Raw genomic sequence first — 22,635 nt, forward strand, 5'->3', positions numbered from 1 at the left:
AAAAATATTGTTGTTGAATTATTTTGACATGAGCCGTGAGCTCTTTATTGTGAAAAGCTATTATTTATGATTTATTTTGGCATGAGCCGTGAGCTCTTTATTGTGGAAAAATATTGTTGTTGAATTATTTTGGCAAGTTAAATTATTTGAGCACTTGAGGTGCAAATTGTGATATATTGTGATATTGATACGCATGCGGTGGTATAAGGTCTGGGTGTTGAAACGCATGCGGTGAGATAAGGGTGGCTTGATACGCGTGGCTAGTAGGGGAACTACTAGAAGTCATGCGGTGTGATAAGGGTGGCTAAAACGCGGGATGCTATTTCGGGAAAAATATTTTGTTTAAATAAATTGTGAAGGCTCCCGCGGTGATATAAGAAAATAAAATATTGTGAATTTATTTATGATTTGGGACTACGAGGCGGTACCTCGGGAGTGCCCTTGTTGATATTGATTTATGGCCATAGTTGCTTTCGATTAATTGTTGTGATTTTCATAAAGTTGAAGAAAATTCTGTTTTGATTCCACGAGATATTATTTGTAATTATTTGATGTCATTAGATGTGACATACTATTTGATTCATTTCCAATGTCATTTTATTTTACTACATTGATAAACATTTTACCATGCCATTATTATATTCCAGTAGGGCCTCACCTGACCTCGTCACTACTCTACCGAGGTTAGGCTTGGCACTTACTGGGTACCGCTGTGGTGTACTCATACTACGCTTCTGCACATCTTTTTGTGCAGATCCAGGTACATTTTACCAGCCTAGACGTCAGTGAGTTACTTGCGCACGGAGACTTCGAGGTATATCTGCCAGCGTCCGCAGACTCCGGAGTCCCCTTCTATCATTTTATGTTGCTTCCTTATATTTTATTTAGACCTTGACATATAGAGACATTGAGAATAAATTCTTATAAGCTTGTGACTTATTTCTACCGGGTTGTGGGAGTTAAAATTGTTTGAATTGTAGTTTATTTATTTTAGATATTTATTATTATTCCGCATTGATAGGCTTACCTAGTCTTAGAGACTAGGTGCCATCACGACATCCTACGGAGGGAATTTGGGGTCGTGACAGGACTGACCCCGAAATCATAAAGATGCTTGAGGAACTGACAAAACGGGTAGAATCAGGGGAGAAGAAAATCGAAGCTAATGATAAAAAGGTGGAAACCTACAATTCCAGGATCCACCAAATCCCAAAAGCACTACCGATATTGAAAGACCTGGATTCCAAGAAGTTCGTGCAAAAACCTTTTCCTCCGAGCGCGGCTCCAAAACAAATTCCTAAGAAGTTCCACATGCCCGAGATTCCTAAATACAACGGAACGACCATCCAAATGAGCATGTAACCTCCTATGCATGTGCCATCAAAGGGGACGACTTGGAGGATGATGAGATCGAGTCTGTCTTGTTGAAGAAGTTCGGAGAGACACTGTCAAAAGGAGCTATGATATGGTACCACGACTAACCTCCTAATTCTATTGATTCATTTGCTATGCTTGGAGATTCTTTCGTGAAGGCACACGCCGGAGCTATCAAGGTCGAGACCAGGAAGTCGGACTTTTTCAAAGTAAAGCAGATGGATATTGAGATGCTCAGAGAGTTCGTATCTCGGCTTTAAATGGAATGGATGGACCCGCCACCGGTCACTGATGATTGGGTCGTTCAGGCTTTCACCCAATGACTCAACGTTCATAGCTCGTTGGCTTCACAGCAGTTAAAACAAAACTTGGTAGAATATCCGACTGTCACTTGGGCCGATGTCCATAACCGATATCGATAAAAAATCAGGGTCGAAGATGATCACCTTGGGGCCCCTTTCGGGTCCGTGTATCCTGTCAGAGCCATCGACAGATTCAAGAGGATATCGATCGTAAACCGAGATCAAACATGGATCGGTATCAGTCATACAATAGAGACCGAAGAAGCAGTGGGTTCGGGCGGAGCTCTATGAGAAATGAAAGGAGAAGCGATCAAGGTCAGAGCAACCGGGGACTCATGAGCAAAAATAGCTTCAATAGGCCCGTCGGGCCTAAAGAAGCACCGAGATTATCGGAGTACAACTTCAACGTCGATGCCGCCGCTATTGTATTTTGCCATCGGATGCATCAAAGACACAAAATGGCCGAGACCTTTACAGTCTGATCCATCACAAAAGGGATCCTAACCTAATGTGCAAATATCATAGAACTTATGGCCACAGAATGGAAGGCTGCCGATAATTAAGAGAAGAGGTGGCCCGGTTGTTCAACAACTGGCATCTCCGAGAGTTCTTGAGTGATCGAGCCAAGAACCACTTCAGGATAAGAAGACCGAGCAGGAAGAGCCTCAGCACGTCATTAACATGATCATCGGTGGAGTCGACATTCCTTAGGGTCCAATGCTGAAACGAACAGAAGTATCCATCACAAGGGAAAAACAGACTCGGGATTACGTACCAAAAGGAACCTTGTCTTTTAACAATGAAGACGCTGAGGGGATCGTGCAGCCCCACAACGACGCACTGGTAATATCGATAATCATAAATAAATCTTGAATTAAGCGTGTGTTAATTGATCCGGGTAGCTCATCCAACATCAATAGATCAAGGGTCGTGGAACAACTCGGCCTATAAGATCAGATCGTACTTGCGGTCCGAGTCCTGAACGGGTTCAACATAGCATGCGAAACCGCTAAAGGGAAAATAACATTACCGGTGAACGTTGCCGGAACCGTGTAGGAAGTCAAGTTCTATGTAATCGAAGGGGATATGAGATACAACGCTTTGTTCGGGAGACTATGGATTCACAACATGAGAGCAGTACCCTCAACACTGTACCATGTGCTGAAATTCCCAACACCCGAATGAGTCCAAATAGTTTATAGAGAACAACCGATCGCCAAGGAGATGTTTGCAGTCGATGAGGTTATACCGGCATCCACGCTCTCAACATCGGAGGATCCGATTCGGATGATCAAAGATGGGGCCAAATAGCAATCACCGATACCAGCTTCGATGGAATCTGAGGAACGAAGATTAGACGAGGACGATGACTACGGATTCCCCAGATCTTTCATAGCCCCCGATGATTTCGACGCTACAAAATCAACGGTCGAGGAACTGGAACAAGTCGTACTAACCGAACATTTACCCGATCGAAAGGTATACCTGGGCATGGGGTTAAGCCCCGAGCTCAGGAAAAAACTCATTCAATTTCTTATAGCTAACGAATATTATTTCACTTGGTCCCACCTTGTTATGACAGGGATCCCGCTGGAGATAACCACTCACAAGCTAAGCCTGGACCCGAAGTTTCACCCAGTCAAGCAGAAGAGAAGGCCCCAATACGAGGTCAAACATGCTTTCATCAAGGACGGGGTATGTAAACTCCTTAAAATAGGGTCCATTCGGGAGGTTAAATACCCAGATTGGTTAGCAAACGTAGTGGTAATCCCTAAAAAGGGAATAAATTAAGAATGTATGTAGACTATAAGGATCTGAATAAGGCATGTCCCAAGGACTCATTCCCTTCGCCCAACATCGATCGCATGATCGATGCCATGACCGACCACGAGATCCTCAATTTACTCGATGCCTACTCCGGGTACAACCAAATACAGATAAACCCGGTTGATCAGGAAAAAACCTCCTTCATCACTAAATACGACACATATTGCTATAACGTGATGCCATTCGGATTAAAAAATGCCGGCGCCACTTACCAACGCCTAGTAAACCGGATGTTCGAGGAACAAATAGGAAAATTAATGGAGGTTTAAATTGACGATATGTTGGTTAAGCCTCTGCGAGCAGAGGACCATTTAAAACATTTGCAGGAAACCTTCAGCATATTGAAGAAATATAATATGAAGTTAAACCCGGAGAAATGTGCGTTTGGAGTTGGACCAGGTAAATTCCTCGGATTCATGATATCCAACTAGGGAATCGATATCAACCCCGACAAGATCAAAGCCATCAAAGATACCACAATTGTGGACAACGTGAAGGCCGTGCAAAGATTAACCGGACACATAGCCGCCCTGGGCGATTCATCTCGAGGTTCTCCGATAAGACCCATAGATTCTCTCACTATTGAAGAAGAAGAATAACTTCTCCTAAACCCCGGAGCTCCAACAGGCCTTAGAGGAACTCAAGCGGTATCTATCGAGCCCATCGCTACTTCACAAGCTGGAGACATACGAACACCTATACCTGTACTTGGCAATATCGGAGATAGCGGTAAGTGAAGTCCTGGTCCGGGAAGATCAAGGTACGCAATTTCCAATTTACTATGTTAGCAGGACTCTAGGTGAGGCTGAAACTCGGTACCCTCACCTAGAAAAATTGGCGCTCGCTTTGCTAAGCGCCTCTAGGAAGCTAAAACCATATTTTCAATGTCATCTTACATGTGTTGTGACAACTTACCCATTGCAAAATATAATGCATAAACTCGAGCTCTCGGAACGATTGGCCAAATGGGCCATGGAGATCAACTGGTACGATATTGAATATCGACCCCTGACCGCCATTAAATCTCAAATATTGGCGGACTTCGTGGCTGACTTTACGCCGGACCTAATATCTGAGGTCAAAAGAGAGTTGTTGGTGAACTCGGGGACGTCCTCGGGGATTTGGACCCTCTTTACGAACGATGCCTCAAATGCAAAAGGGTCCGGACTTGGCATCGTATTTAAGCTACTAACAGGCAATTTAGTTAGACAATCTATTAGGACTGTGAAATTGACTAACAACGAGGATGAATATGAGTCCATGATTGCATGTCTCGAATTAGCCAAAAGCTTGGGAGCGGAGGTGATCGAAGCTAAGTGTGACTCCCTTCTCGTAGTGAACCAAGTTAATGGGACGTTCGAGGTTAGAGAAGAACGAACGCAAAGGTACCTAGATAAGTTGCATGTAACATTACATCGGTTCAAGGAGTGGACTTTGCAACACGTACCTCGGGATCAAAACAATGAGGCCGATGCCCTTGCTAATTTAGGATCATCGGTCGAGAAAGACGAGTTCAACTCGGGGGCAATTGTACAACTCATGAGATCGGTGGTGGAAGAAGTCCAGACCGAGATTAACTCAACGAGCCTAAATTTGGACTAGAGAAACAAATATATAGAATATCTGAAGACTAAAAAATTACTTTCGGATAAAAAAATATTGAGGGCCCTGCGTACGAAGGCAACTCAGTTTAGTTTGTACGAAGACAGGACCCTGTTTAGAAGAACATTCGATGGACCACTCATGATATTTCTAGGACTAGGTGATACTGAGTACGTTATGAGGGAAATACACGAAGGCACCTGTGGAAATCATTCGGGCGCCAAATCATTGGTTCGAAAAATAATCAGAGCCTGTTACTACTGGATCGATATGGAAAAGGACGCGAAGAAGTTCTTACGAAAATGTGATGAATGTCAAAGACATGCTCCGATGATTCACCAACCTAGGGAGTTGTTGCATTCGGTTTTGTCACCATGGCCTTTTATGAAATGGAGAATGGACATCGTCGGCCCCCTTCCAAGGGAACCCGGTAAGTCTCAATTTATATTATTTATAACTGACTATTTTTCTAAGTGGGTGGAAGCCCAGGCATATGAGAAGGTCAGAGAAAAAGAAGTCATCGATTTCATTTGGGATCACATTATATGACGGTTCAGAATGTCGGCCGAGATCATATGCGACAATGGGAAGCAGTTTATCGTCAGCAAAGTGAGCAAGTTTCTCGAAGACCATAAGATCAAAAGGATCCTATCAACACCCTACCACTCTAGTGAGAACGGACAAGCAGAATCAACCAACAGAACCGTACTGCAAAACCTCAAAAAAAGGTTAACCGACGCTAAAGGGAAATGGAATGAAATCTTGCCCGAAGTCCTATAGGCATACCGTACGACCTCGAAGTCCAGTACCAGGGCCACCCCCTTCTCGCTGGTTTATGGCGCTGAAGCTCTAATACAGGTTAAAGTCGGAGAACCAAGTCTTAGGTTTCCGATATGCAACGAAGGAATCGAACGACAAGGCTATGAATACAAGCCTGGAGTTATTAGATGAAAGGCACGAAACTGCCCTTGTTCGGTTGGCCGCTTAAAAGCAGCGGATCGAGAGGTATTACGGTCGATGAGCTAACCTTTGACATTTTAATGTCGGGGACTTGGTGTTAAGAAAGGTCACGCTAAGTTGACAGAACTTGAACGAAGGGAAGGTCGGGCCGAACTAGGAAGGCCCTAATCAAATTATCGAGATCATCGGTAAGGGATCGTACAAACTTGGAACAATGAACGGTGAGCAACTACCGAACAACTGGAACATAACTCACTTGAAGCGATATTACTGCTAAGGTACGACTCCATTCATTTCTTTTATTTTTAACTAACACTTGCAGGTAACGAACAAGGAATGATACAATTTTTAGGCCTGAAAGCACGCGTTGCACTCTTTTTCCCTTGAACCGATTTTGTCCCAAATGGGTTTTCCGGCAAGGTTTTTAATGAGGCAATAATAAATCATGCTAACTTAGAATTGAAGGCCGGTTACGAACCGGTATCGAAGATCACGATAATAGTATTCGAGGACTCTCTACGATCGGCCTCGAACATTAGGGGCATTACCCTCGGATAACGACTTTAGCAAGGAAAGAAACTTTATGATTAAATGGTCTCGGCTCGATCGATAGGATTTACTGTAAGGGCCAAATGGTCATATGAACCCTGCCTGTATAGACTGCTCGAGCCCTCATACAAAGCTTGTACACATGTGTAACTATTATGCACAAGAATAAAAAGAAGTCCCTACCTTGTGGATAAATATCTTATCCCTTACAAATTTCTCTTTTTTTCCTTTCCTCTTAAGGAATTTCCTACATTCGATCCCCTAAAGGTATCGAGCCCAAGGGCCGCCTTTCTCCGGGTTCAAATGATCACTCCCAATCGGGGACTGCCGTCCAAAAATAAATTCGGACGGCTCGGGCTAAGGGAGCCCGGGGGCACAAGACCTATTAGGCAACGCCCGAACCTTAAAGGCTACGGCCATCCCCATTCGGGGACTGTTATCGTAGACAAGCCCGGATAACTCAAGGTGACAAGCCCACTGGGAAACACCCGAACTAAAAAGGCTACGTACATATTAAAATGGCTCGGAGACATCCGTGACCCGTAATAAAAAACAAGGCCTTAAAAATTTTCTAAACCGGTTTTGAAGGCTACCCTCGACAAGCTACAATCTAAAAAATTATAAGTACTTTGGGAAAAGGTTCTGGTCATACCGAACCCCCACGATGCCTTAGACAAAATAATGTCAAAGGCAAGGCCTGTTTGAACCTCCGAACATGACCGAATGAGTTCATGCTAAGGCATTTCATATTTGCAAACATAAAAAATAAAGCAAAGAAAAACAAAACTCAGAAATTGTCGAAGGGAAAAGAGAGCCTTGTATTATATATACATAAAGTCTTTACAAAGGCCAAACGACCTTGACAAAAAATACAAAAGTACAAAAGTACAAAAAAATAAAAAAGCAAAAACATCTATAAAGGCGTCTAAATAGCCTGGTCTTCTTCACCCCCGGATCCACAAGAACCCTCGGAGTCTTCTTCTTATTCTTCCTTGGGGTAAGCCAACTTCTTGGCCTCGGCTTCGTGCCCCTTATCGGTTTCGATCTCAGCCTACAGGTCAAAACCCCGAGCTTGAATCTCCTCGAGGGACTCTCTTCGTGACTGTCGCTTTTCTTAATCAACAATGTTTTTCAAGCAGTCTTGTGCCGCCTCGGCATCGGCTCTATACTGGGCCACCATCTCATCGGAATCGGCTTTGGTTACTTCAGGCACCAACTTGGCCACTTTAAGCTCCTTGGCGAGGGCCTCCCGATCTAGAACAACCGAGCCCAGTTGAGATTGGAGCTCCTCGGCTCTCTAGGACTGTGCCTCTGCCGAAGCCAATTGCGCCCGGGAAGTTTCCTTTTCCAAGGCCAAGCGGCCCAGTTTGCTTTTTCCATTCTTCAACCTCGAACTTTATCACGTCTATCTCTGCCCGAAGCTGGTCGATCCGGTCAAGCTTCTGTTAGACCTGCGGGTTCGGACTATTAGTCACCGAGTCTAGTTCATCGTCACGAACCTCAAAGACTTTTACCTTTTCCACTAGGTCGGCATGTTCTTTCTGAGCCGCGTCCAACTCGGCCCGAAGACTCTTAGCCTCTTCCTCGCGTTGCTCACTGAGAATTTTGTATATATATCTCTTCTCAATAAGCTCTTTGGCTTCGGCCTCGAGGAGACTCAGCTCTTCTCGGTATCGAAGGAAGGTCTCGTGGTGAAGCATCGAGGCTTGCGAATACAAGGAGAAATATTAAGATCATTAAGTAACCAAAGCTGGAAAATGAAAAGGTTTGGTAACACCTTACCCGATTCAGTGCCTGCTGTGCTTCGTTGAACAAGCATAGAGATTCCACCTCGTTCATCTTTGCATGGTCTTCTTCAGTCACAGGCTCCGGAGGTAACTAGATACCCCAACGGGTATGGAAATGACCCGGGCGTCCTCCGAAATGGAGATAATGATCGACCGCTTCCGACTGGGATTGGCACTCGGGCAAGGAATCGATTGACCAGTCTCGGGCTCGAACTAGATCCACTTGCCTCGGAGGCAGTAGAATCCACGCCATAAAAAAAGCTTTGGAGGGGATCGTTCACTCCTTGGACCCCCTCATTTGACCGCTCCTTCATCGCCTGAGCTTCATCGAACATCGAGTCCGTGAACAAAAGCGATCCTGTTATATCGATCACATCGGGTGGAGCAGAACCAACATCTTGAGGGTTCTCGACCCTCACTGTAGCATCGGCCTCTTAGGTTTGGGAGGGATTAGCCTCTGTCGTCCCCCCTTTGGTTGATGCCCATTTTTCAAGGGCCGATGGCTCTCGGGCCACTAAAATTTCATCCTACTTGGACTCGTCCCTGAGCCGGTAGAGGGAGTCCGAGTCAAGTATTCGGGAGCTGGAGATTTCTTTTGGCTTGCGGACCAGCCTCCTCTTCGGTTTCTTTTTCTCCAAGCTCTCCTCTTCTTCTCTCCGGCCTGGCCCAGAGCAGGAGAATCGACGGGTAAGTCCTCCTCACCAACCAAAGGCCTAAGCTCGACATCATTAGGCAAACCTGAGAAAGAAAACAAAGGGAGTAAGAACTTGATAGTAAAAAGAGAGGCTTAACACAACTTGGTTGGAAAAGTGATCTTACCGTAGGAACGGGTCTCCCAACGGCTTTTCGAGTGTTCGTTCCATGAACGCTCGGAGTAGGGCATATGGGAAATGATACCCTTGACCCACTCCTTGAGCCGGGGGATAGCACCTGGAACCCGGGCAATGGCTGCACCACCACAAACATCAATAAGAAAAAGAAAAGAAAACGTAAAATCAACATTCTGGTCCATTTACGTTTTGTATTCCACTTCTCAGGGAATGGCATGCATTCTGCCGGAATCAAGCCCGAAGTCCTCACTCGGATAAAACGGCCTTGCCAGCCTCGGTCCCAGTCCTCATCGATGCTAGAGAACGAGGCTTTGCTGGCCCGACGCACAAGCTTTATCAGTCCCCTTCGGAATAGTCAAGGACTGTACAATCGAAGTAGGTGATCCACGGTGAACCGGAAGCCATCAATTTTGCTCACGAAGAACCGGAGGAGGATTACAATCCTCCACATTGAAGGATGGATTTGGCCGAGGCAAACATCGTACCTCTTGTAGAAATCTATGATGACCGGGTCCATCAGTTCCATGTGAAGGGATAAGTGTAAACACTCAGGTATTCCTCGACATGGGTGGTGATGGCCTCATCGGGGTCAGGGACCACTACAGTTTTGTTGGCCCAGTTGCAATCTATCCGAACCATAGGGAGGATCTCCTCGGTAATCGAACAGATGTATCTCGAGAAATCTTCGCACCGACCCGGTACAGAGGAAGTTTTTTTCAACTTTGAAATCATTATTAACGTGCAACCCCCGGGGACGAACGTTTTCAATGGAGGTTCGGCCACCGGTTCATCAGTTGTTACGCTTGGAGCGGTCGCCTCGGCCCCAGTGGCCGGCCGCGAAGTAGAAGGGTTCTCTTTCTGGGGGACAATTTTGGAAGTCTTTGCTATTTTCTTCTATAAAGCAAAAATGGAGGGAAATCTGGAAAATATGAAGAAAGAAATAAAGATTGAAGAACTAGGCTTGTTAGCTTGAGAAGAATATGGGTGAAAGTTTTTGCAAAAGACCCTGAGTGACGGAGGAAAAAACACTAGAGGGGTGCATATATCTTGAAAGCTCGAGGGAAGAAGGTTTGAAGTAAAGTAAAAATGAACAAAGGAGATGGTATTTATAAGAACTCGGTGACGCTTCGCGTTCAGGGGTAGCCGACCGACGGCTGACAGGCATTTAATGCCATATTGACATGACTGACAGGACGTTTCACATTTTTGTCGTTTCTAATACGACGTCCCGAAAAAAGAACCGTGAATCTCATGTCGTTTCTTGTTAACTCATTTTTCGAGAAACAAGGGGACTATCTGTATACAGGTAGAACCGGTCTCATAGTACATCCCGATCTCCGACATGATAAGCCAAGCTCGAGATATGGTAACATGGGAGCTTAGATCGAGGTAGAGATCTCATCAATTTGGAGTCCGTACCATAACGCCCGCCCTCGAGGATGTCGGGGTCGTGATTCGGGATCGGTCCCTAGCCTCGATTAACTTCAAGAACATTGTCAGGTAGTCAAGTTCGGCCAACAGAAGGCCGTGATATACATGACCGACCGAATATCATGACAGAAATCTCGGCACATATCGATAAGAGATCGACAATCAATTAATTAGAGAAGTTTTACCTTTTATAGAGTTGTATTTAATGTATGACTCTCCTACTATATAAAAGAGGTCTGATGACTTGTAAAAGACATTGTAACACGCATTCAAATCAATACATTATTATTATTATTATTATTATTCATTTATTCTCTTTAAGCTCTTATTCTTTTGTGTCTTGATACCGATCGAAGTGCATTCGGCTCGAGGGTGGCTAACCTTCCAAGGCTGAAATTGTCCAATTCATGTGGTTTGCATTTACTTTATCGTTATTTATTTCGATTGCAATCTAATTTATCATTTTGTGTCAAGTTTAATTCACGTATTCTTAAAACCACTTACAAATTCAATTGTTATCCGATTTAGAGATAAACTATGTCTGCCCAATCACTATTGTATGTTGCCTCCTGGATGATTTATTGCCGACTTTTTGTCACCCTTCCAGCATATATTTGGACTCATATTATTACCGGATTATTGCTTGTGTTTCATTTTGTTAATATCCCGATGTTGCTATGTTTCCTTTTCAGATTTGTTCATTTTTCTATATTGCATTTCTTTACTATTAATATTATGCTTACTTGAGCCGATGGTCTATTAGTAAAAAGTCTCTCTACCTGTACACTGCGTACATACTATCTTTCCCAAATCCACTTGTGAGAATATGCTGTGTATATTGTTATAAAAGTGAACATTTTGGGGAAAAATTCAGTAACTTGTTTGTACAGTTATATTTCGTCTTTCGCTTCCAGCCGAAAGGTCGGAGAGTTCAAGTCACAAAAAACGTAAGTGAAGAACCATTATCGATCACTTGTGGATGGTAGTAGGAAAAAACAAAGAAAATAGTCATTAAAAAAATAAAAATATAATCTAGGGACTCCGAGTGTTGCAGTATGGTTAAAAACCATAGATATTAGAATATCACCTCGATTGTGTGTAACTTCACCAACTGTATGTTTTCAAGTACATGATAGCGTGATTGCTACTTGGTAGAGTAAACCAATGTAAAGAGCCAAACATCTAGGGGAAAAAGAATTCAAATACATGCTACAGATTACATAAGAATACATTATGTGCTGCCCGCTATACCAAAAGAGATGGCAACAGAAGGAAAAGGGCATCACATTATCCATATGTGCTGCCCGCTACACATGCTCTTAGTTATTCACATAAAAAGAAATAGATTGACCTACCAACACTGTGAACTATTTCATTTACAGCATATTCAAAGACTAATTCACTGGAAGGAGTACATGGTATATCCATGATCTACGTACATTGTATCTACAACAGCTTTCTCTTGGCTGCTCAAACTGAGTATATCTTTCTCACCTTCTTCATAGGCCTGCGACAGATTGGGCAAGTACCAGCAGCTTCTGCTATCCTGTAAATGTCAATTCATGGTGTTATCAGTCATGCATGGATTTTCCATATGTATTGCCAGTGTAGATACCACCAACGACTAAGTTAATAGGAATTGTGGAAAATGCCTTGGCAACAGTAAACTTAGGTCATTCTCTAAGTCATAGCACAAAGTTGTATGTACTTTAACAATTTATGAATTTCCAGTTTCCTGGATCCATATTAACTATCAATAGACTAATACTCAAACTACATGTTTCTGCAATTTAGCTCGAAATAGGTGGAGTATTAATCTATATCTATCTATAATAATAATAATATATTAAAAGCACAAAGCCCCTATCGAAATGTCGTTCGCCTTTTTTACCCTTCTTAAGAGCATTTTACATTGGATATAATTGTAATTGTATCTAATAATATTTTTTTGGGGAAAAACCAAAAGTTTTCATATATGATCGTTTTCTTTTTTTAGGATTCTTTACAGATTTAGGATTTCCTCCAAGAATCGTGGTGCATTACCTTTTCTTTTGTTTAGCATTCTAGATTTAGAATTCTTTTATACCAATGTTACTTATGGTGTATCTTGTCTTTGTTTAAGTTTAGGATCCAATTTAGGTTTATGTTATCAAAGGTGTCGTAGGTTTAGGATTCTTTTATTTTCAATCTTAATTGCTTTATAAAAAGAGTCTAATCAAGACATTACTACAAAGTTTCAACAACTTGAGTTTTATCGGAAGATAACTTTAATAATATTTTCAACTTCTTTAGAGCGTATTCAATGAAAATTATTTTTTGATCCGATTGCACTCTTTAAAAATATTTTTATTAATTATGGGTGTGTTGCAGTAAAAGATCAACAATTGTTGATTCTTCAAGCTTATCCTCGAGCAGAAACACGAAGTCCTATGAAAATGTCGTTTGCCTTTTTAACTTTTTGTAAGTGTATTTCACGTTGGATAAAGTTGTAATTATAAACAACTAATAGTTTAACAAAACATATGTAATTAACTTGTCGGGTTTTAATTGGAGCCTTTCTTTATTTTGGTTTAGTATTTATTTAGGTTTTGGATTCTTTTACCAATTAATGTTACTTACATTGTCTCTTTTCTTTGTTTAGGTTTAAAATTCACTTTAGGTTTGGTACCCTTAACAGTAAATTGTTCCACATTAATGTGTTAAGGTGCAAGAACTTCACCTTTCATGACATTAACATAAAGGCTCCAGCCGAAGGCATAAAGACAAAGTCACATATTGGTATTGGAGATGACTGCATATCGATTTGTGGGGAAAAGCTAGGCTTAGGATTTAACAATTAATATCGAGGTCTGTGGAAATTTCAGATTGTGGTAGGAAGAAGGTAAAGAGTGACTTGTGATTAAGGTAAACATCAACCCTTTAGTCGTCCAAAATATGTCATTTTATATCCAATGAATATATTTATATATTTTCTGTAGTTCGCACGTATGTTTTATTGTGTAACATTACTGTGTCGTTCATCAATCTTATACCGTCTCAAGTTTTGCTTCTAAGATAGATTGTTTATACTGAAATCATCAGATGTTACTGCTTGCTTTCTATGCTTTGGGTTAATTAAGAAAATTTATATTAAATTCATTCGGTACCTTGTGATGCCTACGACTACAGGATGGAAGATTTATGTTTTTTCCTTTTCCTTTTTTCTTTGTTTGTTCTTATGTGTTTGCTTTGTGGTTTTTTCTCCATAGATATTAACTTCTTTATAATCTAACTATAGCTAATAGATACTAATTCTTTATGCAGTAATTGGTGGCTCTTAAAGTCTTGATATATTTTCACAAAGAAGATTTATAATACAAATCTGTCTTAATATAATCTGGGGATTGAGGTTAAATTTTGTATCGGAATTCAAAATTTGGGTATACTTCTCCATAATCTTATTAAAAAGTTAGAAAGCATATTTAGACAAAGAACATAGTCTAAAAGAGATATTAAGTAGATGCAATAGCATAACATATTACTATCTTTTAAAATAAAATATCTATAATTAGAACTACTATATAAGAACTAAACTAAATTATCATCGTCTTTGCAGGATTAGAAGATATCATTTTTTTAACACAACTACTGAATCAATGTAATAACACTCGTTTTTGTCATAAAAATAAATATAGTGTTGCATTTATTTTAATGTTAATTGCTATTTTATACATGATTCATTCTTTTTATACATAACTTTTTCATATTGACGCGGTATACACGTGCGAAGCACGTACTCTAAAACTAGTTTATTTAATAAGTATAGGCAGAGTATTAGTAATAGCTAGATCTTAATAACCAACTAGATGGAGTTACTACAGAAATTTGATAAAATGTGACCAGCTAGAGCTATCTCTTTAGTCTTTTTTAGTTCTTGTTCTTAATCACACCATTAAATCATTGGGATAAGATTCTCTTTTTTTTCTTTCTCGGTTGATAAATACCATTGAACAGATTCTTAGAATTTGATGCATGCTAAGTAAAGCAGCATGCCATCGCAGACTGAAACCCGAGTGCTTATGTAACCCCTAAAAAGGAAGGCAATATTACCTAGGATTGACGTACTAACTAGCACGGATCTTAATATACTAGAGCATTATGTTTAGCCTGTATTTCAGCAGGCAGTATGACATTCTCATTTATAGTACTGGAACTCTGTGGTTCTGATGATCAAAAAAACAAATCTTGAAGTAGTTTATATTGTGGGCTTCTTAATATGTCGTAGAAGGATTGATCACAGTATTGCCCCTTTCTTTCAAGGCTTGCACAAATGACAGTTCAATAAATGATCTTGAAATTTGTTCGCTGGCTTGGTAAAATTTAGAACAATAAGAGGGGGATGGCAAAACAGAATTGCCAGAATAAGGGAGGGAGCATAGAAGATGAAATGGAAAAAAGGAGGAAGAGCAAGATCCATAACAGGATCTCTTGGTTATGGGAATGAGACAGAAAGGTGATAGTTTCCATTGAGGGCGAATCTGTGACTAGTCCTAAGTTGCGTCTTAGATATATGCCTATACTACCCCATCCATGTAGCTAGAATAGTAACCCCGAACCACATTTTCTCAATGAACAAGAACAACAATGTTCAACTCTCAATGATGAAGATGAAATGCCAGAAATAAGGGAGGGAGCTAGAAGATGAAATAGAAAAAAGGGAAAGGGGGAAGAGCAAGATCCAAAACAGGATCTCTTGGTTATGGGAAAGGGACAGATAGGTGATAGTTTCCTTTGAGGGCGAAGTTGTGACTAGTCCTTAGTTGGGTCTTAGATATATGCCTATACTACCCCATCCATGTAGCTATAATAGTACCCCCGAACCACATTTTCTTAATGAGCAAGAACAATAATATTCAACTCTCAATGATGATCTTTTTTTTATTAGAGGATGGGTAGCTGTCGTGTCATGGCTTGCTGGTTTCTCTCATATGCATATAACCCATATTCTCTTGCAAGTACTTAGTCCTTCCTTCTTGAGTTTAAACTCAAAAATGAAGCATTTATAGTTTTTAGCGAGAGGAGTGGCATACCTTGTTCCACATTCAAAACAGGATGCATAGTGTCCGCATGGTAGAAAGAAGCAGTCTCTTGGCGCATCAAAACAAATTGCACAAAGTCGGCGGATATTGCTGTTGTATTCACCATCTTTAAATTGTTTCCCTTGAGGTGCAGTGAGGTCCAGTCCATCTTCATTATACTCGTCGTCTTGTGAAAGACCATCATAAGAAGAACCCCAGCTTGCGAGATCATCATCTTTGCGTGAAAGAAGAGGGGTCTGCTGAGATTCCATCGGCCCCACTGGATTTCTAGTCCCTTCCTGACGAGTGGATTGCATATTATTCAAGTACCAGAATACCAGCCAAATGAGAAAACTCATACCACCTGCATTTGATTGATGAATATGAAAAACTACAGGGTTTTCAATTAGGACATCAGATATTACATAGAAAAGAGAAATATACCTACTCCAAGAAGATATGTTATCCATCGAGGTCCATAGGAAAGTTTGACGCTCCACATACCAGTAGCTGTACCCTACAGGAATTTAAAAAAGCCTAAATTCATTCGCATAAAATCTGTTCGAGTTGAGGCCAAATAACTAAACGTACTCAAATAAGGATCTCTAACAAGACAATCTATAATCCTTATAAGGATGGAGTCGTCATGACAAATTCATGTGAAATCTTCAAACACAGTAATGCAATAACTATATTAACTAGTTAACTGCATCTTAAAAATCTAGTCCTAGCCTTCAAACGATTGCTTGTTTGTGATGATGGAAGCAGAAAAGTTACTGCTTGGTCTTAATTCACTCAAGTAGTCTCCATTCAACAAGTTATATAATACACAAACAGAATGTTAAAGTCCCGAGCTGGTTGATTAATGGGTTGCGGTCTCCTTATATGGACATGGGCAGTTCTCCCCTCGTGAGCTAGATTTTGGGATTGAGTTAGGCCCAAGGTCCATTTCTTCACATGGTATTAGAGTTAGACCCATTCATCCCGGTTGTTGTATTTCTCAATGTTAGGCCCTAGTTATGTTATCCAAGCTCCAGTTGGGTGTGCAGGGGAGTGTTAAGTTCCACAATGCTTGAGGGAATGGGTTGTGATCTCCTTATATGGACTTGGCAAATCCTCCCCTCATGAGCTAGTTTTCGGGGTTGAGTCACGCCCAAGGTCTATAATTTCACATAGAACATACTATTCCGACAAATAAATTGTGAAGAGTTCCACATCGGTGCTTTAAGGAATGGGTGGTCTCCTTAATATGGCTGGGGCAATCCTTACCTCTTGACCTAGCTTTTGGTATTGAGTTAGACCCAAGGTCCAATTCTCTATCGTAAATTAACTGAAGTTCTCAAGATTGTGTCCATATGAGGTTTAAAATTCACTGATCAAAGAAAGAACTTTTAATAGGAATAATACAAAGACAGCTAAAAACTGCAAATGTATTGATAGCAAAACTAACTCATTCATATTGGGTATATTCTTTGCTGAGAGAGTTAAACAAGGAGAACTAGAAAAAAACTGGTGACTTACTGGACTTTGGGGAGGCGAGGTCAAAAGAGCAGCATTTCGACCGGCCAAAAAGAATCTCATACTACACTGTTTTCGTCTAAGGTTGCATTCATAGTAGGCACCAGTTGTATTATAGAGCAAAGCCCTACCTTTAATATCCAAACGAACCTGTTTTGCGCAAAACCAAACATGATAAATAACAAAAAAGAAGTAAGATAACGCAATTCCAATGCAATGCAGGATACTATGAACCCACCCCCAAAGTAATTTGAAAAATCTGGGACATCACAATTTCTTTCTACCAATGTGATTAAATAAGTGTTCATCAGGGGGAAGGAAGCTTCTACACCCATACTTGCCATGAAGAGTACTATCATAAGTGACAATTAAGACTTGGTAATAGAACAAAGCATTCAGTTTACTTATTTGACCTGCACAACTCCAGAGTTCAAGTTGCCCACTGCCACGTAATAACTAGAGGATTTTCCTATGTCCTGGCTGATTGTGCCATTCCCTGCAGAAATGCAGTTGGTGCGATAAGCTGACTTCTATCTTTTGTGATGTATAGTTCTTACAAGACCTTTTATGCAGGGATCATAAATAACTTAGCTAGTTTTCTTTCTTACCATGAATGACATTCCATGATAATGTAGTATTTGGATATGATGGGTCCTCAAGCCACTGCGCTAGCCCTTCGCTTCCTGCAGTTCATCAACTTTTAGAGAAAAATATCTAAGTGTTAGAAAACTGAAATGGAGCTAGCATGTCAGTATTCGACTAGCTATATTCAATAGGAAGACCTGATTGATAAATCAGCTAACCACCTTCCAAGGGAGTGAGCTACAAAGACAGTTTCCCCCTGAAGGGTGGAACCAGAATACACCCCTCTGATGGACAAATTTAAGAGGAAAACAAGGAGATAGATAGTGCCAGGGAACACTTGTTTTTGACCTTGGGTCTGAAAGTTGGGGACTGGGACTCAGGAGAGTCTAGCTTAGACAAAACTTATGGGTAAACTGTAAGCTAAATGATAGTACAAAGTAAAATATTCTTTGTTTATCTGGATGAGCATCTAAGAATCAAAGATCACAATGCACTCAAGGATCATAGAAGCTATGCTGCAATAGTGAGGTGGACCGCATTCGTACCACGTTGAGGATTGTGACGAGCCCTCTACACTTGTTACATCCTATGATATATACTGCTAATGTGAGGTGAAAAGCCCATTAACTTGGATTGATTTGCTAAGTGTTGATGCTGACTTACAGAACATCCTAGTATTGATTCAAATTCACCCTTAAATAATAAATGGGACACTAGGAAACAAAAATTAACGAAGATGAACTTACCTTGAGCAATAATAAGGACTAAAGAATGCGAACTTGAGGAATTGACACTATATGAAATGTTTATTTGAGATCCTTGATTCAAGTAATATATCCATTGCTGTAAAATCAAACACAAGAAAATTCATTTAACCATCCTCAGCTAGGTATCAGAGAGTACAAAGAAATTTAATGTCATGTCATGCCTTGTTAGTGTTTGCAGGAAAAGAGGTTTTGTAAGCTTCAGAAAAAGTTGTTAAAACATCAAGAGACGGATTTTCATAAAACCCATACACCGTTGGTCTAGTGTTTGCATCATCCATCTCTTCCACCTAGTAGGAAGACACAAATTGTTAAACAACAAACTTAGGAAATAATAAAAATGTAGGCTAAGGATACACATTTACCTTTATATTTTCCACAAATAAGGGATTGGGTTTTATCAGGATTGAGGAATTTGGTCCAAGCTGCAAATTGGATGGTCCATAAACCCCCAGTATCAAAGTCATAGATACTGAACAAAAGAGAAAACATTCATCAAGGCAAGCTCTGAAGTGTCAAATGGTGAGTCTAGTGGAAGAAAATAAACAGTAAAATGGAAATGGCAAGCGTATTAACGGGAAACTCCCTATCAAAGTCATAGATACTGGAGAAGAGAAATTATTCCAACAAAGAAAGCTCTGAAGTGTCAAATAGTGTGTTTACTGTGAGGAAAGAAATAAGGAAAATTTGTAAGCGGAAAAAGTGTTTTAATATAGCGTGCTTCTTACATTGAATTAAAGATTTTAAGTAAAAATAATAACAAGAGCATGCTAGGGGACCTATTACTATAGTTAAGTGATTCACTTGCCAAATATAAGATTGCACAATGTAACAATAGTTAACAAAGTCACATGAAGCCATCAAAATACATGATTTTTTAATCATTTGGAGCAACACACTACCATTACCAGCCAGCCGTTCTTCCCCCCAATCCATCATCAATGCACCATACTTACCTAGTTGCAGTCGACTTCCGATGTCCATGAAATTCACATCCTCTAGCCAATTGTCACAACAATTATAGTTGTCATTTTGAATCCCCTTCATTTTCATAAATTTGTTTCATCTTAAGGCCCAACATATACACAAGATGAGTGTCACATACATGCAGATGATAAGATGGATGTGCAGGCATACAAAATCAGATAAGATAAAAAATGATCTCATCACATCCGATAGGATGTGCAAGTTGTATGCATAATGAACAAAATGAGAGAATGTCGTTTGAGAAGGTTTAGCTATGTCCTACTTAAACTTCCAAATGCAAAGGTAAGGTGTGAAATCATAATAATTAAAGGTTTTAAAAGGGACGAGATAGACCTACAGTCACATGAAAAAAGCTGTCTAAAAAAACCTACAATCTCTCGAAATCCATGCAGACTTAGCCAAAACAGAATGCAATAGAAGCGAAAGATCCATATGGGCGACGCCTACTAGTTTGAATTAAATCTTAATCATATTGGCATGCTTACATTAGGCCCGATTTTTGCTCGGAACCTTTTTAGTTTGTATAGATATATCAGTAGAAAATGTACATGATTTTTAGTGTTAGTGAGCCCCAAATTATCGAATATAGGAATGAAACAGGTCCAAGTGACGGATGATGAGGAATTCAAATAGCCAATCCGTTTTGGTTGGGATTGAGCAGTCGTACTCATTTTGTTGTAGTGATGGCGGTGGTGGTCTGTCATCTAAGAGAAAAACCGTAGGTAGTCAACAAGATCAAAAGGTTTAACACCTACTGATCTTTGTCTTCTTTTGGCATCAATTTTGCATCACTAACTTAACTCAAGTTACAAGGTCCGAGACAGTAGAGTACATGACACTAAATGGCTAAGAACCAATCTAAAGATCAAAACATAAATTGGCATCTAAAGGTGCTTATTCCAAGGAAGAAGGAGAAATGTGGAGACTCTTTGCAAAATGAGTACAGGATGTCCATTGTCGAGGAAGTCACAACAAGAAGATTGCAGGGCAGCTGGAAAATATAAATTTATATCCTTGATACTGTTCCACTGATGCCTAGGAGAAAGATGCTGTACAGAAGAAGGGTAGTCTAGCAGTTATATAGCATTGTGAATGATGTGTCCTTAGCTTGGAGTTCTGATCCTTTTTTTTAGGGAAGTCAGGAGGAGATAGAAGATAGTAGCTTATCAGTTTTCTAGAGGTGAGATTGCTGATCATCTTTAGGGGTAATAAAAAATTTACTTACCAAAAAAAGAGGTGCTTATTCAAGTATCGAAAGACTTCAAACTCTTTTATTTACATTTTTTCCACTTAAACTGAGGATATTCTAGGATTAAAAAAACACCAACGGGAAATAAGACACAAATATACAAGGAAAAAGGGCACAATAAACATCTGCAAATATGATACGTAGTAGTTATCGGGACAGTAAATATTGAAATTTATCCTCTTTTCTTTTTCGGTCGACTGAAGCCATACACTAAGTTTGATTTGTTAATAACTGTGTTCCATAAGATAACTCCTGCTCGCTAGTTGCCTGGACACCACCGTTATTAAAAAATATATGGTCCTAATAGTGCCAATAAATGTAACCATTGCTCAGTAAACAATAACTTAACTGATTTTTTTCATATTTAGCTGGTGAAAAAACAAAAATATCATCAAAATATTTTAAATTTTGAGAAAAATTACCGAAGAACCAGAAAGTGAAAACAACAACTACGCAGGACCAGGTATCATCTCTCGTCAACGGCACCACGGCTTCCTCATTATCGGCCGCCGGGAAATACGGCGCATTGTGAAAAACACTATTCCTCTCCGGAAACGGCAACGGAGGCCGTCGATCGTCGTCGTCAATCACCGGAACTTCCTCCTCATCTCGCGATGTCGACGCGGACGTATCACCGGAAAATGACGGATTCCGATCTGATTCTTCCATTCTGAAAGGAAAAAAACGTGAAGAACAAGTTTGGGAGAAAATAGTAGGAATTTAATTGAGAACTAAATTGAATATTCTTATACTGATGAGAAGAGTTCATGATTGAATTCAGTGGCTTCACCAATCAGTCATAATTTTAGTTTTTGGAGGGGGATATACTGAGATTCGGAATGGTAGTTGACAACTGAAAGTTTAGAATATTTAAGTGTGGCAGTTAGGTGATTACAGCCATATGCATTCCGCATTAACTTTAATTCAATTGGAAAATGACAAGTTTTAGCAAGAAGAGTTCATTTAAAGCCTCCGTTTTCTCTGCTCTTTTTTTAATATGACATTTGGCCTGACGGCCTCTTTTTCAAAAAATAAAAAATAAAAAATAAATTGGGCTGGCTCAGTATTTGCAGAGTAATTAATGTGGAGATATTATTTAAATAAAAAAAAAGTCCAGCATAATATGCTACATTATAAAATTCATGCGTATAAAATTCTAGTATATTATGTTAGAATTGGAGCACATTAGAAATCCTAACATATTATGTTGGAGTTTGATACGTAAAAAATTCGAACTCCAATATATTATGCTGAAATATTTTTGGATTTTAATATAAGATATTTTTGTCCAAATTTATTTTTTGATGTCGCACGATTATTAAAAACCTCATTATATTGATCTTTTTAATAATTAATAGTTTTAAAAATTCAAAAAATAAGTTGTGAAGATCTAATTTTTAACATTCAGTTCTTTTATATCTTGTCTATCATGTGCTCGTTTCACAAAAATGAGAAATTCGTTTACTTCTTTCCTTTGCATGAAGTATGCATAAATTACTTTATTAGATGTTTGGTACTGTGCAAAGGCAATAAAAGAGACATATTTTCTCGTCTTTGTCTAATTTAAAAATTAAAGTCAGTATATTGGGTTTTCTCTTTTGCATTTCTCGTGTTTAGCTTCCCAAAGGTAAATGACCCTTTTTCGCCAGTTTCATCCTTCTTCTTTTTCCCCTAAAAAAAGGGTCTCAATTCATGTATCTATATGATATTTAGAAAAAGTTAATTTAAAGCAAGCCTTGATCCCAATTACATCTCTTAATTTTAAGGTCTTAGCTTTTGGGATTAAATTAATGGTTTATTAGCAGTTAGCAAA

General features: G+C 39.9%; 1 protein-coding gene across 3 annotated transcripts; it reads right to left on the reverse strand.

Moving 5' to 3' along the window:
• Window positions 1–11,710: 11,710 nt before the first annotated feature.
• On the reverse strand, window positions 11,711–21,727 carry LOC104094705 (E3 ubiquitin-protein ligase APD2). Of its 3 annotated transcripts, none has more exons than XM_009600686.4 (10): window positions 19,543–21,727; window positions 18,952–19,058; window positions 18,751–18,876; window positions 18,569–18,665; window positions 17,846–17,920; window positions 17,651–17,733; window positions 17,241–17,387; window positions 16,164–16,236; window positions 15,732–16,083; window positions 11,711–12,208 (listed from the first exon to the last, which is right to left on the reverse strand). In XM_009600686.4, exons 1-10 carry the CDS (start codon window positions 19,637–19,639, stop codon window positions 12,133–12,135), a joined length of 1,233 nt encoding a protein of 410 aa, XP_009598981.2. In that variant the 5' UTR covers window positions 19,640–21,727; the 3' UTR covers window positions 11,711–12,132. The 3 variants fall into 3 exon arrangements, with proteins under 3 accessions (XP_009598981.2, XP_070037881.1, XP_070037882.1); XM_070181780.1 differs by having other exon boundaries at window positions 21,245–21,725; XM_070181781.1 differs by having other exon boundaries at window positions 18,952–19,190; window positions 21,245–21,385.
• Between the last annotated feature and the right edge of the window lie 908 nt (window positions 21,728–22,635).

The sequence above is a fragment of the Nicotiana tomentosiformis genome, chromosome 7 (assembly GCF_000390325.3).
Source record: "Nicotiana tomentosiformis chromosome 7, ASM39032v3, whole genome shotgun sequence".
Taxonomy (NCBI): domain Eukaryota; kingdom Viridiplantae; phylum Streptophyta; class Magnoliopsida; order Solanales; family Solanaceae; genus Nicotiana; species Nicotiana tomentosiformis.